The 17,667-nt window shown below is 40.4% G+C and overlaps 2 protein-coding genes and 1 long non-coding RNA gene across 6 annotated transcripts in view; all 3 read left to right on the forward strand.

Annotated features, from left to right (window-relative positions):
- The window catches only part of LOC149107206 (uncharacterized), a 65,084-nt gene extending 58,537 nt beyond the window's left edge, over positions 1 to 6,547 (forward strand). Inside the window, exons 1-3 of one of the 3 annotated variants that reach the window (XM_089296458.1) lie at positions 4,436 to 4,556; positions 5,025 to 5,128; positions 5,778 to 6,547. In XM_089296458.1, coding sequence (XP_089152584.1) covers positions 5,029 to 5,128; positions 5,778 to 6,382 — 705 coding nt within the window. In that variant the 5' untranslated portion in view covers positions 4,436 to 4,556; positions 5,025 to 5,028 and the 3' untranslated portion in view covers positions 6,383 to 6,547. Of the gene's footprint in view, positions 1 to 4,435; positions 4,557 to 5,024; positions 5,129 to 5,777 lie in introns of those variants that run through there. The other 2 variants (XM_089296456.1, XM_089296457.1) reach the window with 2 other exon arrangements.
- Positions 1 to 17,667, forward strand: part of LOC149107208 (uncharacterized) — a 65,163-nt gene that overhangs the window by 41,879 nt on the left and 5,617 nt on the right. Inside the window, exon 1 of one of the 2 annotated variants that reach the window (XR_016209288.1) lies at positions 16,665 to 16,954. The exons of the other annotated variant lie outside the window; for it this stretch is intronic. This is a non-coding gene — a long non-coding RNA (uncharacterized LOC149107208). Of the gene's footprint in view, positions 1 to 16,664; positions 16,955 to 17,667 lie in introns of those variants that run through there. 2 annotated transcript variants of the gene reach the window in all.
- Positions 8,221 to 15,105, forward strand: LOC149107210 (puromycin-sensitive aminopeptidase-like protein). Its single transcript, XM_089296453.1, has 8 exons — positions 8,221 to 8,526; positions 10,321 to 10,402; positions 11,230 to 11,429; positions 12,209 to 12,316; positions 13,508 to 13,708; positions 14,248 to 14,344; positions 14,545 to 14,632; positions 14,817 to 15,105. The coding sequence occupies exons 1-8, from the start codon at positions 8,401 to 8,403 to the stop codon at positions 14,914 to 14,916; spliced, it is 1,002 nt and encodes a 333-aa protein (XP_089152579.1). The 5' UTR covers positions 8,221 to 8,400; the 3' UTR covers positions 14,917 to 15,105.

The raw sequence follows: 17,667 nt of genomic DNA on the forward strand, positions 1-17,667 counted from the left end.
ATGAGGAGAAAGGCTCATCTCTGCTTTGCATTGACCCAGTTTCGCCTCATTCTGCATGTGCAACCGTTGATAACTGCAGTAACAACTATCTCTTGGTTAAACCGCCTTCGTTCCGCCTAATTGGGAAAATTGTTCAGGGTCGATCAGGCTGAAACTAATTGTTGAATTGTTGTTCAACCGCTCTAAGTCATAACGACTAATCTTCAACTCAGTTGCTGTACTGATAAATTGCTGAACCGAGTTTGCGACCGCCTTTCTTCTAATAAGAGACCTCGAACAAACTTACCGACGGACGTACGGTTCATCGCGGTTGTGTACAGGAGGTTTCGAGAGCTTAATTGTTTTATTTCCGTTTCCTGTAGTCGTCTCTTTCCGTTTCCTGTAGTTCTTTATTTTATTTGAATAGGCTTTTGAGGGGGACATTGGGGGGTTATGAACACCGCAATACCGCAGAAAATTCGGCAAATACCGCATTACCGCAAAAAAAATCCCCAAATACCGCAGTACTTCAATACGGAATGGAAACGCGATGTCATACCAAAACCACTACTCTGTATGTTTCACGTTTAGAGCAAAGAAAACGCAAATAACAGTTAAGAATTTGTTAATGAATGTTAGGACAGGTAATTTTCGATTTAGACAAAATAAGTAACATCCAGTGGCGTGGTTGGCTAATAATTAACCAAAAATAACAAACCCTTTTACGATTGCGACACAAGGAATTGCAGTTTACCGTTACCATGACTCGGGAATGTCCAATCGGAAACTGGAAAAGGCTCGGAAAACGTTGGAGGACTAGGAGGATAATTTTTAATACCGTCCAAATTGCTAAAATACCGCATCCCGCAGGTTTTGGAGAATGCCGCAATACCGCATTTCGAAATTAAAATTACTGAAATACCGCAAGAAAAATTGTCCAATACTTATTGTGCTCATCGTGTGAGTAATTTCAAACCCTTAAGTTCATCTCCAGCCTTGCTCAAGTCCCTAGAGGAGTTACAGGAAGAGATGAACGAGTTAACACGGGGATTTGTGCGAATCGTTATTGTCTTACTCGTTATTGTCTTGGTCATTTGACCAATTATTTGGCGTTATCGATATCACATATCAAACACTCTGTCAGCTAATTAACAATTACATTATGAGCTCGAGATTTTTCTGAGGTGACTGTCGATGAGGCCGAATCGGTTATGACCTCATAGAAATTGAGAGCGAATAATCTAATTGTTTTAGTAGAATTCTAACTGAAAATTGCTTTAAATAAAGGTTTTCAATTACATGTCGCTCGAAGTATTATTAAACTTCGCGTCTTCGAAAGATCGCTCGGACTGAATTGTCATTTGAAATTGCAGTTGTGTTTGCGCGCCTTGTAATAATTTCAAGTTTTTTAAAGTCAAGAAACCTTAAATGTCGTACTTTAGTCTTCTCAGGAATTTTTATCATCCATTTGCATCGACCAAACTGTTCCTCCAAAGCTTTGAAGAAAACGAAAAACAAAGTGCACACCAATGGCTAATAGACCCTAATAGTGTGCCGTCACTCAACCATTTAAATTTCAGCATGTACGTTAGGGTACTAGAATTCTAGTAATTAGCAATATCTTATAAAGATCAAATCAACATTTATCGTCAATATTTAACCCAATTACCTAACTATTTTGAATACAGTAATTTTAAAAGACGAATGGCGAATTATTTTAAATATTCAGCATAGGCAGCTTGCACGAATGGCATGTAAAGGCAAGGCTGTAGCCTGCAGAACAGGCGGATTAGCGGAACAGAGAGCAAAACGCGATACACGAGCGCGGAGTGCGATGCGATCTGCTCCGCTAATCCGCCTGCTCAGCAGGCTAGGTGTGCTGAGGTGTACTGGATGAACGGAACATCTGCCTAGGCTGTTTACAATTAGCTCTCAATGATATTTTATGGCAATGCTGCTCACCCCTCACGTCACCCCTCGACTTTCCGCTCTGTAAAAGAATTGAACGTAGAAAGTTCTCGGCTTTTGGTGTGCATCTGGATGCATTTGGAAGGGCATTCCATAAAGCTGGTGCAAGCTGAACGCCGTGCACTACGATGAAATATGTGTGCCTCTTCATTCATGAGGAGTATACTTCTCTAGCATAAAGCAAAGCTTAATACTTTTAGTGAGGAAAGTTATTATTATTATTTCGTCGAGTGCATCCTAAAAGATACTCGGACAGCTAAAAATAGTGGCTTTTCTCTTTGAACACCCTAGCTGAGTGAGACCAAAAACCCTTAATTTACATCCCCATGCAAGACTACGATCCTCCTCAACCTTTTCACGTAGTAGTCCCGCCGGGTAATTTTCAATAGCAAAAAATAGTCGTAGTAAAAATAGTAGCGTGATCCATTAGATACGAGTTAATGATCAAGCTGGTTAGATATTGGCCTTTTTACGGGTTTATGGACGAAGACGCAGTTGAGCCCATAAATATCCATATTATTTACAATATTCAATAATCTTGAGCGAACGAGCTTGGTCAATAAAGGATTTTTCATAAAGAATAGCATTTCCTTGCGGGAAACAGCCGATAATCCCGAGGAAAGATCGCCCCTTCTTGCGTAGTTTGTTTGTTTGTGTTGTTTTTCTTGTAATATTTTCAAGGTTCGTTGATTTTGTCGTACTTATGAATGGTGGAAGCGAAAATCGCACTTATTAGTCAGGTTTTGAACTTCTGAATTCTCGCATTATTATTTGAGGCGTTGTAAAAAGGCATGAAAATGAGGAGAAGGGCTCATCTCTGCTTTGCATTGACCCAGTTTCGCCTCATTCTGCATGTGCAACCGTTGATAACTGGAAACTGCAGTAACAACTATCTCTTGGTTAAACCGCCTTCGTTCCGCCTAATTGGGAAAATTGTTCAGGGTCGATCAGGCTGAAACTAATTGTTGAATTGTTGTTCAACCGCTCTAAATCATAACGACCAATCTTCAACTCAGTTGCTGTACTGATAAATTGCTGAACCGAGTTTGCGACCGCCTTTCTTCTAATAAAACACCACGAACAAACTTACCGACGGACGTACGGTTCATCGCAGTTGTGTACAGGAGGTATTGAGAGCTGAAGGACACCCGCGATGGGGGGAAGTAACGCTAATTTCCGTTTCCTGTAGTCGTCTCCTTCCGTTTCCTGTAGTTCTTTCTTTTATTTGAATAGGCTTTTGTACAAAGTAGGTCATTGTGCTAAAACTCTCTCGATGTTAACCTTGTCAGATACTAATAAATAAAATCAGTAATAATATGTTCAGTAATTTCAAACCCTCACGTTCATCTCCAGCCTTGCTCAAGTCCCTCGAGGAGTTACAGGAAGAGATGAACGAGTTAACGCTGTGATTTGTGCAAATCGTTATTGTCTTGCTATTACTTAGTCTCCTCCGCAGCCGTTTTTTGGGATGTCACGCAACGCTCCCCTCTCCCAATCTGTAGGAAGCGATTAACCCTTGATTGACGCTTACAATATAACATTTCCAGAAAATATATTTTTTTTCATTAGCTGAACATAGCGATGAGCACTTGAAGCACTTGTACTTAGGGCTTTCATTTACATTTTTTTCAGTCCGTTATGATCGTAGCCTGCGAACACCGCCTATTTTTGGCGACGTGTGGCGTGAGACAAAAGCCAGAAATCCCTCGCGTGTTCGCACCGCAGACCTTTTCGCGCGAAAGCTTACGTCATTCACACTTTGCTATTATGTGATTGGTCTGTTCAACAGCGCGCAAACAAACCACAAAGACAAAAGGAAAAGAATGTTGTTCGGATGTGAGCAGCCGTTTCTTTGGGAGAGCGTTACGTGACATCCCAAAAAACGGCTGCGGAGGAGACTAGCTAATACTGGGCATTTGACAAATTATTTGGCGCTATCGATATTACATATTAAACACTATGTCAGCTAATTAACAATTAGATTATGAGCTCGAGATTTCTATGAGGTGATTGTTAATGAGGCCGAATCAGCTATGACCTCATAGAAATTGAGAGCGAATAATCTAATTGTTAGTAGAATTCTAAATGAAAATTACTTTAAAGAAAGGTTTTCAATTGCATCTCGCTCGACGTATTATTAAAGTAAACTTCGCGTCTTCGAAAGATCGCTCGGACTGAATTGTCATTTGAAATTGCAGTTGTGTTTGCGCGTTTATAATAATTTCAAGTCTTTTAAAGTCAAGAAGCCTTAAATGTCGTACTTTAGTCTTCTCAGGAATTTAATTATTCTTCTCTAGCTTGAGGTAAAGCTTCAATGTTTTTAATAAGGAAAATTAACAAAAGCCCACTTAAGCTTCCTGTTGATAATTTTCTCCTATTGTTTACCCTCCTTTCCCAGCATCCGTTTCCTATTTGCATCCGTTTCCTTTTGGATCGTACAGAATCCTTTGTTCTCAAACGTGACATGAATAAATTTGCTACTTTGCTGGATGTTATTTAAACAGACCGCGGTTGACACATCAGCTAGTCCACGAAGACAGAGGTGAGAAGATAGGATTTCAGAGAGTTCGAAAACTTTCACTGACGAGCAACTAGAGATCAACAAAAAGGTAACTTCTCTAAACGGTGTATCTTCAAACGACTTATTTTCAAATACGTAGCTTACATGCAGCAGCTATTTGCCTATTTTTTTTCGCTTTACAACTTCTAATTTATATGTCTCTAGCTGATTTACAAGAGCATTTATTCGCACAAGCTGCAACTATCACAAACTAGTATTAATAGTATATGAGATCGTGAGAGATTTCTTTGAGGTGATGGGCGTTGAGGCAGATGACTGAATGACGATCTCTTGAGATTTCATCCGCGCAGCCACGCGCGCCGGACTGAATTTTTATTTGAAACACACTGATGTGTACGTAGTACTGATACTCGTAGAATAACGGTAAATTGTTTCTCAGTTGTTTAATACTAAGTAGTTAAATTACAGAGAGTGCAATAGCTCAGCCAATCAGTTTGCAGCATTTGCATTGACACACTAGCAGAATTCTACTAATTTCTGTTACGTACTTTTGAAGGAAAATGAAGTGCCTTGTTTTGTTCTTCATCTCTTTGGGTCTGGCGATGTCATTTCCTCAACATTTTTACCGTGATGCTGAGGATCTGGAGAACCACATGACCGGTATGTCTGACAGTTTATTGCTATAACTAGCAGCCGTGTTTTTATTATACCTTTTAAAGTAACACTAGTACTGTATTTAGTTTGTTCAGTTGGGTTTAATGGTACTGAACACTTGCTAACCAGGTAGCACTTTTACTCTCGCGCTAATGTGGTTTCTTTTGCGTAAATGTGTCGTATCTTATTCAGACTTGCTCGTTGTTCACTTTACCTGCATGATTCAAATTTGCGTGATTCAAATCTGCGTGAAGAAATGAGACTAGTCTTTCCGTACTTAATGCGGATAGGCATTAGCAAATATTTTTTGCCAAACTTGATTCTATTCTTTACTCCTTATTGTCGGAGTCTCGTGTATGTCGTGGATCTTTTATCTCTACTATTTTGTAGATATTTTTGTTCTTTCCCTTATATGGAAGCATAGCATGACCGATAAAAGCCCCCTATGTTCCAAGGAAACTTTATTCATTGTTGTATAACTTGTTGTAGAAAACTGTATAAGATCAATATTGATAGCTGCCCTTGTTGCGTACTTGATAAGTCTTGCTGGTTTGTTCCTTAGTTCCTATGTGACATGTTTCCTATAAAGACTTCTATAATACCTCTAAACCTAAACGCAACATTTTATTCGAATGTTTGGCGCCTTTTTTGATAGAAACAGAGCTGGAGGAGCCTGGCCGACGTCAGATGAGCTTTGGCGCCACCGGCGGCAATGTTGGCCAACAGGGAATCAACTCTGGGAATGTTGCTGTTGGACATCAAATGAACTACGGCAAACGTCAGATGACCTTTGGCGCCACCGGCGGCAATGTTGGCCAACAGGGAACCAACTCAGGGAATGTTGCTGTTGGACATCAATGGAACTACGGCAAACGTCAGATGAGCTTTGGCGCCACCGGCGGCAATGTTGGCCAACAGGGAACCAACTCAGGAAATGTTGCTGTTGGACATCAATGGAACTACGGCAAACGACAGATGAGCTTTGGCGCCACCGCTGGCAATGTTGGCCAACAGGGAATCAACTCAGGGAATGTTGCTGTTGGACATCAATTGAACTACGGCAAACGACAGATGAGCTTTGGCGCCACCGGCGGCAATGTTGGCCAACAGGGAACCAACTCAGGAAATGTTGCTGTTGGACATCAATGGAACTACGGCAAACGTCAGATGAGCTTTGGCAACACCGCTGGCAATGTTGGCCAACAGGGGTACAACTCAGGGAGTGTTGCTGTTGGAGGTCAATTGAACGGCCGAAAATGAATGAAGATTCTTTTCCTCGGTTGCATCTTTAGCGCGGAAACCGACTTTTTAGTTGTAGTTTAGTATTGTTTGCGCACCTGTAGACGTTATGTTATCTGCATGTAATAGCACATGAAGCGAGAAATGACTATTAAAGTAATAAGGCAATAAAGGTGTTAAAATGCAGGTTACTGTTTTTTTCTTAATGAATATTACTTTGATGGGCTTTTGTTGCGACTTGGCCCAAGAGACGGGTAGTACCCGAGCACGATACCAGAAATACTGAAGAGAGCTGTATCCAAGAGTGTCGCCTGAAATCTTAAAGGGGCTCAGTCATGGTATTTTGAGTTATTTTGGCCACATACAAAATTACCTTTAAATTGAAGGAAACCTGAAAATAACAGTTTAATAAGATAGAAAAACACCAAAGAGATAATGATAAACCATAAAGGAACAAGGATGGCTAAGGATGGAGAAGATAAACACGGATTACAAATGACGAATTTGAAAAATTGAGGCTAAACTTTTCCATACGCGCAAACAGTGACTGAGCTCCTTTAACAGAACATTTCTCACCCTCGGAGTCCCATGGAGAATTGGATCTAGCGTCAGTATCTTAATATATACAGTTAAGATACTCCTCGCCTTTGGATATAAGCCACCTTAAATAGCACTAATAGTGGCCTGGTAATCTCAATTGCAAAAAATTCTGGCCTCTTTCATTTAGCGTCCCATCCCTCATCATAAGATAATGAGCATAAATGGATTTTAGAAAGATTTCCACTGAGCAAAAGCCCCTTTGATCTCAAAAGAAAAAAAGTTCAGGTGCAATCCTGAAGAAACTGTCAATGATTTAATGATCTATTGGTGAATTAATTTGGCACTATACCAGGACGTTATTAATGCAAATAAGAGACGCCCCTCCCAGTCCTCCCTGTCCGTTGCATTTTACCCAATAGAGAAGCTGTGGCATTATACAAACTGAACTCTGCTCGTGATAGTAATTGATCACTCACAGTGGAATCAAGGACTTCTGAAAACCCTCTGAAAGCCCTCAGACATACAGATATCGATAGGTTGTGTTCATTTTGAAGTTCCCCTTAACTGTTTAAACTGGGCCAACAAGGAATCAACTCCAGAAATGTGGCTGTTCAGTGGACAACAGTGGAACTAATGGCCACTACGGCAGACGAGGTGTGTAGTAATTCTTTCGAATGGGTGAAAGATTTAGGCCCCATTTATATGGTATCGGGTACCCGAGACAACCCTTTCCCAGAGGCAACTTTATCGAGCGTTTATAGGTGAAAACGTTGTCCCTGTAGGCCGAGTCAAAGTTGACCCTATAGGATTATTGATAACCCTTACTGAACAATTACGTGTGTAGATATATCCCTCTTTCTTTGCGTTTTCCTCGGTGAGTCAGGTAGGGTAACCCTCAGGGGCAAGCCCGACAACTTGTTCTTCATATAAACACCTTCGCTTGCCTAACTGAGACAATTCTCGGCGTGGCGAGTGTCACGAGATGTCTAGATTTAGGATTTAAAGCAGAAATTCGTTTCAAAGAAGTGAAAATTAACTCCGCAAAACCCACTTCCATGGGATGACCGAGGAAACCTCAAAGAAAGAGGGATACGTGTATTTGCACATTTGATTTTTTAAATAACGGCTTTGAATAATCATGCTGGGTCAACTTTGACTCGGACTACAGAGACAACGTTTTCACATATAAACACTTGATAAAGTTACCTCAGTTGGAGGGTTCTCTAGGGTACCCGAGACGATATAACTGGGGCCTTAGTCCAAGAATCTACTTGTCGAGACCGTAGCCTGGCTCCAAGGCTTCGTCGGTTAAGGGGGACAGACGACACTGGGAACTAGAATCCGGATGTTTTGTGCAGGCTCGAGTTACTTCGATTCGCTCCAAGAAAAATACTACCAAAATACTTTCTTTTGCTGTGTTTCGACCTACGACCTTTGTGAGAGCTAGGTTGCTACTGATTGCGTCCTCTAAGGTCCGTTTTAGTACTGCTACGATAAAAATGAGCTCGACAAAGAAACACTTCAAGCGACTTGCCACAAGCCTGCTTCCGAGCAACTACAAACTGACATTGAAGCCAAATCTCACGGAATTCAGTTTCACCGGGGAAGAAGTTATCGATGTGGAGGTACGATAAAAGCATTAACTAAACGGAAACGATCTAAATTACTCGTGAAGATTTGCATCTTTATATTTTAGGCTTCTGTTTTTTCGGTGGTTTTTCTGTCGTGCTTACCCACATGAGTGTGTTGCATGCGGTGGGGAGCGGGGTGGGGGGCGGGTGGAGAGTGGGGAGTGGGTGGGGAGTGACAAGGGTTAGTCCTGTGGAGATATCCCTTGATTTAACCGAGTGCCATCTTGGTTACATACCGCAGAATTCCGAAAGTAATGGACCCCGTTTCTTTTGGATTTAGCAGGCAAAAGGGGCTGCTACTTTCAGGTAGCTGTCACTTTCGGGCAGGTGTAACTTTCGTATGGTTAAAAAACATTTGTATGGTAATTCACAGTTGTTTCAGACAAAGCAGAGCGTAACAGTAAAAAATTCCATTTATGTATAATTATTACTAACTGACTGCCCACATAAACAAAGCAGACTGTACAAATAGGGGCCTCATTGTTGGTACTGTAGGAAGAAAGGTGTGTGGTCCCATTGTATTGCAATGTAACTAATACTACTTGAAACTTTATGTTAAATACAATTTGGTTTTTTATTCCGTCAGTATAAAATGCAGACTGCAGACTGGGGGTAAAATGCATACTGAGGGTAAAATGCAGACTGCAGACAGCAGACCAAGGGTAAAATGGAGACTGAGGCTAAAATAAAAAATGAGTCATAAGGATAAAATAAAGAGTGTTCGTACCCGTAAAATGTCACATCAGGATTCATGAATTAGGCTCGATAGCTACAAGTTTAGTTTGCCCTGTTGTTGTGCTATTGTGTTTTGCTTGCCTTGTGTCCCGAACAATTTCAAGGCGATTTGAAGCAACTAACAGTGGTTTGAATGATGAAAACAGGATGAAGGAAATGCGCTGCAAGAAATGGTCGGTCCAAGACCTAATCACGTTAACACATTTCAAAATGGCCGACACATAAACAAAGGTAAGATGTGTAGACTTACAATTAGTTTGGGCCCTTGTGGGAAACTTGGTTGAATAAAATGTGGAGTTCAAGAACTCGAGGTTGATAATATAATGTTTGACTAAGGCTAGGAAACGCCTTTTGGTTTGAGTTTTTGGAATTTTGGAAAAAAATATTACAGGTACACGTATGAAGACTTCCAAGTCTTCATTTGATCTGGATTTGATCCTCGTGTTTTTAGTTATTAATATTTTATTTTACCCTCAGTCTGCATTTTACCCCTGGTCTGTAGTTTGCAGTCTGCGTTTTACTGTCTGTCTGCATTTTACCCTCGGTCTGCGGTCTGCAGTCTGCAGTTTGCAGTCTGCATTTTACACTGACCAGTTTTTCATTGCAAGCGAGTGGTAATCTTCACAAGACTGTTACTTTCAGGGAGACTGTTACTTTCAGGATTTAATTGGAAAGTAAAAAATTAATGTTACTTTTGGGAAGCCGTTATTTTCGGAGGGGGGGGGGGGGACCGTTACTTTCCAAATTCGCGATCTATGGTATGGAGTAGGAGTCTGGGTCATTGAACTATGATTCCAATGGGTTCCTACTCTGTCATTAGTGAAAACCAGCCTTAACATGGGTTTAGGTCAATTTTTCCGACAAACATCCCCACCCGCTTATGCGAGGCAGTATTTATGCTCTATGCTGTATGTTTCCGTTTTTGGTTCAAATTATGGACCAATAAACAAAAACAAACAAGTTCACATTTTTTAAACATAACTTCCAATCCTTTCATTTATTCTCTATTTTCTGTTATGATAATTAGTACACACACAATGTAATAATTTGCAGGTAAGAGAAGAAACCGATAAAGTGGTCATCAACTGTTTGGATATTACTGTCAAGTCAGCCAGTTTTTCTGTTGGAGAGCTAAGTGAGTATAATCAGTGTAATTGATGGATTCTGGCAAAGTTTTAATTAATGACATTTTATAACACTTTTGGCCCTGATGATGAACGACCAGCATCAGTCCTTTCTGGATTAATGATAGAGATGATGAAAATTTACTGAGGAGCTGACTGAGAAAAGACTATGGGATGTGGTTATGTGCGCAGTTGAGGGCAGGGTTGTCACAGGTCAGGCAATGGTCAGGGAAAAGTATTCTTCAAGGTCAGGAAAAAGTCAGGGAATTTTATTTTGTTTCAGGGAAAATTATTGACCTTTTGAAGAAAACTCTCTATTGAAATTATAGCTCCACTGATTTAATACCACTGAAGACCGGAAGACCAACATTATGAGTCACTTGCTAGGGCAACATTTGTTTTTTCCAAGGCGAAAACTGTTGAAAACTGATCAGTTGAAAATTAATAGATGCATGGAAAAGACAGCTGTAGGGAGAGGCTGGAGAGTCCTGCTATGTACTATATCTGGCATTTTGTATTTATCTCCTAAGGGAAATGTTTCCGGGAATTTTGAAAAGTGATGTCTGTGTAAGGCCTCTCCTCTTTCTCCCTCCCCTTCCTCTCTATCACTCAGTCCAAGAGGCAGGAAGAAGAAAGACCCCCAGGAAATAAGGTTGTAGTGGTGAGTTTGCTACCTTAAATAAGAGCAAACCAAATTGTCCCCCAACTACAAGGACTACGAAATGAATAAAAAATAAATAAATAAATAAATAAATAAATAAATAAGTAAGTAAATAAATAAATAAATAAATAAAGGAGAATTCATAAGTTGACAGTGGATGGCAATTTTGCTTAATAGATTACCATTCTTCAAACATCTTGCATTGCACCAAGGATGAAACAGTTGCTGTTAGGTTTCCCTCACCTCTTCCCATGGGGAGAGGATTGCTGTCCCTGAATTTTACAGGAGAACTGAATGACAAATTAAAAGGATTCTACCGATGTAAATATACAGGAGAGGATGGAAATGAGAAGTTCTGTGCTGTTACACACTTTGAGGTACATTCAACAATAATTATAATAACATCCTGTGATATATTGTCTGTAACTCCCTGGTATTGTGTGGATGCGACCATAGATTAGGCCATTAAGAGTTTAGCTGTCTAAGAGTTTAGGTATATTTTACCTGTTGCACAGAGTGAATTCAGGGGAGGGGGTTGTCTTCTTCCCCCCCCCCCCCCCCTTGAGCATCCTTTTTTGCTTTTTGTTTGATTCATCATAAAAGTAATAGAATATTAAAATTGTTTTATACATAGTTGTCTCACTTCCACCAATTAACTGATTACCAAGTTAGGAAAAGACAATGTACATTACATGACTACATTATTATTTTTGTTGTTCTAGTTGATAAAATGAAAACACCAGGTTTTATTTCATGCCTTCACAAACAGTTTTCATTATTCAACAAGTGTCAGGAAAGTTGGAGATGGTATTTTAGAGGGTAAAATTGGAAACATTTTCCAAGTGGCATGGCCCCAGATCTCCCTAGAAGCTCTGGGCTTAGGCATTAGCCATCACACTGATGGCATCAAAAGTTGTTGAGGTGTCCACCCACCCCCCTTTTCAGGAATTCCTGGATCCACCCCTGGGCAGTTGAAGAACTGAATAATAAAAGAACCCCTGTCTATCCAGTTCTCAAAGCAGTATCTTTTAGGAGTCAGATAAAGTTGGAGCCACACCCAGCTTGGTCTCCTTTAGGGTGTATTGTCAAATCAGACACAGGGAGAGATCCCACTATACATACATGTGACATGTTAAGTGTGTATTTTAATTTACAGCCAACAGGTGCACGTCGAGCATTTCCTTGTTGGGATGAACCCACAATCCGTGCTACTTTTGACATCACCTTGATTGTTCCCAAAGACAGAGTAGCTTTATCGAACATGGTAATTAAGTTCAAGTGCACAGATCAAAAATAATAATGTTGTTAACAATAATAGATTTCTGTTGCATGATTGTTGATGAAGGTGTAGCCTGAGTTGGCTATCACACAGAAATCGAGGGCAAATAATCTAATTGTTTCAGTAAATCTTCTACTAAAGTCGTTCCAAACTTTTTCTAGATCCTCTTCACGGAGACTTTGAAAATGCAAAGAAGTAGCTCTGCCATTTTGTTAACAACTGCACACTGCTAGGCTACTCACTGTCTACTAAACAGTTGGATTATGAGCTCGAGATTTCTCTAGCGTGATAGTTGACAAGGGTGCAGCCCGAGTCAGCTATCACGCTTAGAAATCAAGAGTGAATACATGTAATCTAATTGTTTTAGTAGAAATCTACTTGTCGTTCAAAAATTTATCGAAATCCTCTTCATAGACACTTCAGAAACGCCAAGAAGTGCCATAATTTTTTTTTTACAATGGTACGGTCTGCTACGCTACTCACTGTCCATTACAGAATAGATAGTGAGTAGCGTAGGCAATCAGAGAGTGGTATTCGTGATAAAACGCCTAGTAGATTTACAAAGTATACTAAAACAGAATGGATAGTGAGTAGTGTAGCCAATAAGAGAACGGTATTTGTGATAGAATGGTAGAATATTTATACTGTCAGTAACTATTAAAAAGTTACTCTCAGTACAATAACTTGTGTGGCCTAACCAAATAAAGATGCCAAAGTGGAAGGCTTTGTCTCAGGTTGACTAGTTATGTTAATTGTAATGTAATGTACATACAAAAGGCTCTTTAGAAGCAGAAGGCCCTCTGCACTCAGTTTGTTTTTGATGGCACCATAATACATCAAATTACTGGCAAGCACCTGACACATAGGTCTGCAATGCATACAGAGGGGTAAAGATAAACAGCTCTTGGTAAGCATTTCATGCAAGTACGTAGAGCTGAGTGTAAGGCCTGCACTAGAGCAAAGCGGCAAAGTGTCCTGGGTCATATCAAAAGATATATATTACTAAATTGCTCCTGGGGATAATTGATGATTCTTTATCAACTTCATGTTCTGATGAATAGAGAACATTTTGTAGAGGTGACTGGCTTGCCCAGGGATGTAGCACAACAGTTTCTTTCAATTAGAAACTAATAAGGTTTCCTGAGGAGTGTAATTTTCAAGTGACAATGTTTTCAGAATGTGACAGAAGAGAAAGATTACATTGATGACACTTCCCTAAAAGAGGTAAAGTTTGCCAGATCGCCCATCATGTCTACATATCTGGTGGCATTTGTTGTTGGGGAGTTTGACTTTGTTGCGGGAAAAGATGCTGATGATGTAAATATCAGAGTATATACTGCAAAAGGAAAAGCTAGCCAAGGACAGTTTGCTATGGAGGTGAGCTTATATAAGTGCAGTAAAGTTGTTAAATTTTTAGTCCGTTGTAAGCCATTAGACTTCAAAAGTTTCTGGGCAGTGGAGGTAATCTCGACTGATGGCTAGTCTGCTGGCACCAACATTGAGTGGTCTGCTTTTGAGTCACTGGCTGAATTAGCCTTTCGTTGTGTTCATAGGCAAGACACTTTACTCTCACAGAGCCAGCTTTCTTTCCACAAGTGTGTTAACAGAAGTTTTACGGAATAATTTTTGTAATATATTTGGGGAGTAACCCTAGGATGTACTTACGCATCCCATACAGGGGAGAGTACAACATATACTCGTTACTCCTTGTCACTCGATACTACTGAGCCCAGAGATGTCAGAATGAGTTTTCATATAGCCTTAATGGAGACTTAACCTTCCCTCTTAATGTGCCTGATAAGCTTTGATTCCATTTTTTATGATCATACAGAATAGCCCCCTGATATTTTTTAATCTTAAGACTGTGTTACTTTAATGTAATAATTATGTAATTTTTTATTGGTATCAATAACTAGGTTGCACAGAAGTGCCTGCCCTTTTACAAAGAGTATTTTGGTATTGGTTACGTATTGCCCAAACTTGACCTCATTGCTATCCAAGACTTTGTTATAGGTAAACCTTATGATCCTTTCATAATCAGGTAAATTATTCTTAGTAGGGAATTTGTTAGTGTTATGTGTTTGTTGTGAATTAGTAAAGCTTGCTCTGAGTGCCAAAAGGCCAGCATCGATGCTGGTTGTCTCGCTTAGGGGTATGAATCAATGATTCTGGTCTCACCTAGGGTGTTGATGATAAAACACCTCTAGTTTTAGTATCTTTTAGGAATCAACTAAGGGAATGTTGCTGTTGGACATCAGTGGAACGGCGGTCGCGGCGGCGGCTACTTCTACGGCCGACGAGGTGTGTACAACTTCTTGTAGAAAACTGTATAATATCTTGATAGCTGCTCTGTTTGCGTACATGATAAGTCTTGTTGGTTTGTTCCTTTGTTCCCTTGTGACATGTTTCCTATAAAAACTTCTATAATGCCTCTAAACCTAAAAGAAAAATTTTATTCGAATGTTTGGTGCCTTTTTTTTGATAGAAACAGAGCTGGAGGAGCCTGGCCGACGTCAGATGAACTTTGGCAACACCGGTGGCAATGTTGGCCAACAGGGAATCAACTCTGGGAATGTTGCTGTTGAACATCAAGTGAACGGCCGAAGATGAATGAAGATTCTTTTCCTCGGTTGCATCTTGAGCGCGGAAACCGACTTTTTAGTTGTAGTTTAGTACCGTTTGCACCTGTAGACAATATGTTATCACTGAGTTAATAGCACACGAAGCGAGCAATGATTATTAAAGTAGTAAGGCAATAAAGGTGTTAAAATGCAGTTTAGTGTTTTTTTTTTATGAATATTACTTTGATTGGGTTTTGTTGCGACTTGGCCCAAGAGACGTGTAGTACTCCACCACAATACCAGAATTATTGAAGAGAGCTGGATTTAAGAGTGTCGCCTGAAATTTTAAACGGTATTTTTAGTTATTTTGGCCACATACAAAATTATCTTTAAATTGAAGGAAACCTAAAAGTAACAGTTTAATAAGATGGAAAAACACCAAATAGATAATGATAAACCATAAAGGAACAAGGATGGCTAAGGCTGGAGAAGATTAACACGGATTACAAGCGAAGAATTTGAAAAATTGAGGCTTAACTTTTCAACATGCGCAAACCGTGACTGAGCTCCTTTAACAAAATATTTCTCACCCTCGGAGTGTCATGGAGAACTGGATCTAGCGTCAGCATTTTCATATACAGTTAAGATGCTCCTCCTTGCCTTTGGATATAAGCGCCCTTAAATAGTGGCCCGGTAATCTCAATTGCAAAAAATTCTGACCTCTTTTATTTAGCGTCCCCTCCCTAATGTTAAGATAATGGGCATAAATGGATTTAGAAAGATTTCCACTGAGCAAAAGCCCCTTTGATCTCAAAAAAAAAAAACAAAAAAAAAAAAACGTTCAGGTGCAATCCTGAAGAAACTGTCAATGATTTAATGATCTATCGATGAATTAATTTCGCACTAAAACCAGGACGTTATTAATGCAAATAAGAGACGCCCCTCCCGGTCCTCCCTGTCCGTTGCATTTTACCCAATAGAGAAGCTGTGGCATTATACAAACTGAACGCTGCTCGTGATAGTAATTGAACACTCACAGTGGAATCAAGGACTTCTGAAAACCCTCTGAAAGCCCTCAGATATTCAGATATCGATAGGTTGTGTTCATTTTGAAGTTCCCCTTAAATTTAAACTGGGCCAACAAGGAACCAACTCCAGAAATGTGGCTGTTGGACAACAGTGGAACTAATGGCCACTACGGCAGACGAGGTTTGTAGTAATTCTTTCGAATGGGTGAAAGATTTAGGCCCCATTTATATGGTATCGGGTACCCGAGACAACCCTCCGCCAGGGGCAACTTTGTCGAGCGTTTACATATGAAAACGTTGTCCCTGTAAGCCGAGTCAAAGTTGAACCTACGGGATTATTGATAACCCTTATTGAACAATCAAGTGCGCAGATATATCCCTCTTTCTTTGAGTTTTCCTCGCTCAGTCAGGTACGGTAAACCTCAGGGGTAAGCACTTTGCCTTGCCTTGCGAAATGTCTAGATTTGGGATTTAAAGCAGAAATTCGTATCAAAGAAGTGAAAATGAACTCCGCAAAACCCACTTCCATCGAATGACCGAGGAAAACTCAAAGAAAGAGGGATATTTGCACATTTGAGTTTTTAAATAACGGCTATGAATAATCATGCGGGATCAATTTTGAGTCACACTATAGAGACAACGTTTTGACATCTACTTGGGGGACCTGGGGGTGTTCACTAGTTGTAGCCTCGCGCGAAGGCTTCGTCGGTAAGGGGTCGGGGACAGGCGACACTGGGAACGAGAAAATCCGGATGTTTCGTGCCGGCTTACACGACGAACTACCCGGCTCAAAGAAAAATACTACCAAAATACTTTCTCTTGCTGCGCTTCGACCTCCGACTTTTGTGGGAGCTAGGTTGCTACTGTTTGCGTCCTCTAAGGTCCGTTTTTGTACTGCTACGATAATAATGACCTCGGCAAAGGAACGCTTCAAACGACTTGCCACAAGCGTACTTCCGAGGAACTACAAACTGACGTTGAAGACAAATCTTACGGAATTCACCTTCACCGGGGAAGAAGTTATTGATGTGGAGGTATGATAAAAGCATTAAGTAAACGGAAACGACCTCAATTAATCTCGAAGATTTGCATCTTTATATTTTAGCTTCTGTTTTTTCCGTGTTTTTTTTGTCGTTCTTACCCACATGAGTGTGTTGTATGCGGTGGGGTGCGAGGTAGGCAGTTGATGGGGAGTGGGGAGTAGTCCAGGAGGGACATCCCTAGACTTAAGGTGGCTCCCTATAGTTTTACGATCGCACGCGCGCTGAGGACGAAAGCTCAAGTAATCTACGCGCGCTCGAAGGAAAACATCACTGTTTTTATATATTTCATTAGGGTTTCAACAAAACACTGACCCCCAGTCAACTGACCCCCTACTGACCCCCCTACTGACCCCTCTACTGACTCCCTATAAAACCAATGGGAAAAGGAAAATTAAAAAAGCCCAGAACTATCAATGGGACCGATTCAAGTTCATCAATAAATTTAGCTTACCTGAAACTTCCAAGATGGCAGATGCGTTACAGATTTCTGACCCCCTTGTTCTCCTTTGACTGTTTAGTGGAGGTTTTGTTGACGGAACATCGAGCACGGAATAAGCTTGAAAATCATCAAATATTGTTTTCGTACGAATTGGGAAATTAAGCAAAGAGAAACGCCGACAAATGAGCAGGCTCGTGAAAGGCTCGTGATGGACTGCTCATGCAAGCAACACGAACACGCGTGTAAACCTCAACCGGAAGACCTC

Source organism: Orbicella faveolata, unplaced genomic scaffold (genome assembly GCF_042242905.1).
Source record: "Orbicella faveolata isolate gen_17 unplaced genomic scaffold, um_ofav_v1 contig_27, whole genome shotgun sequence".
Classification (NCBI taxonomy): Eukaryota; Metazoa; Cnidaria; class Anthozoa; order Scleractinia; family Merulinidae; genus Orbicella; species Orbicella faveolata.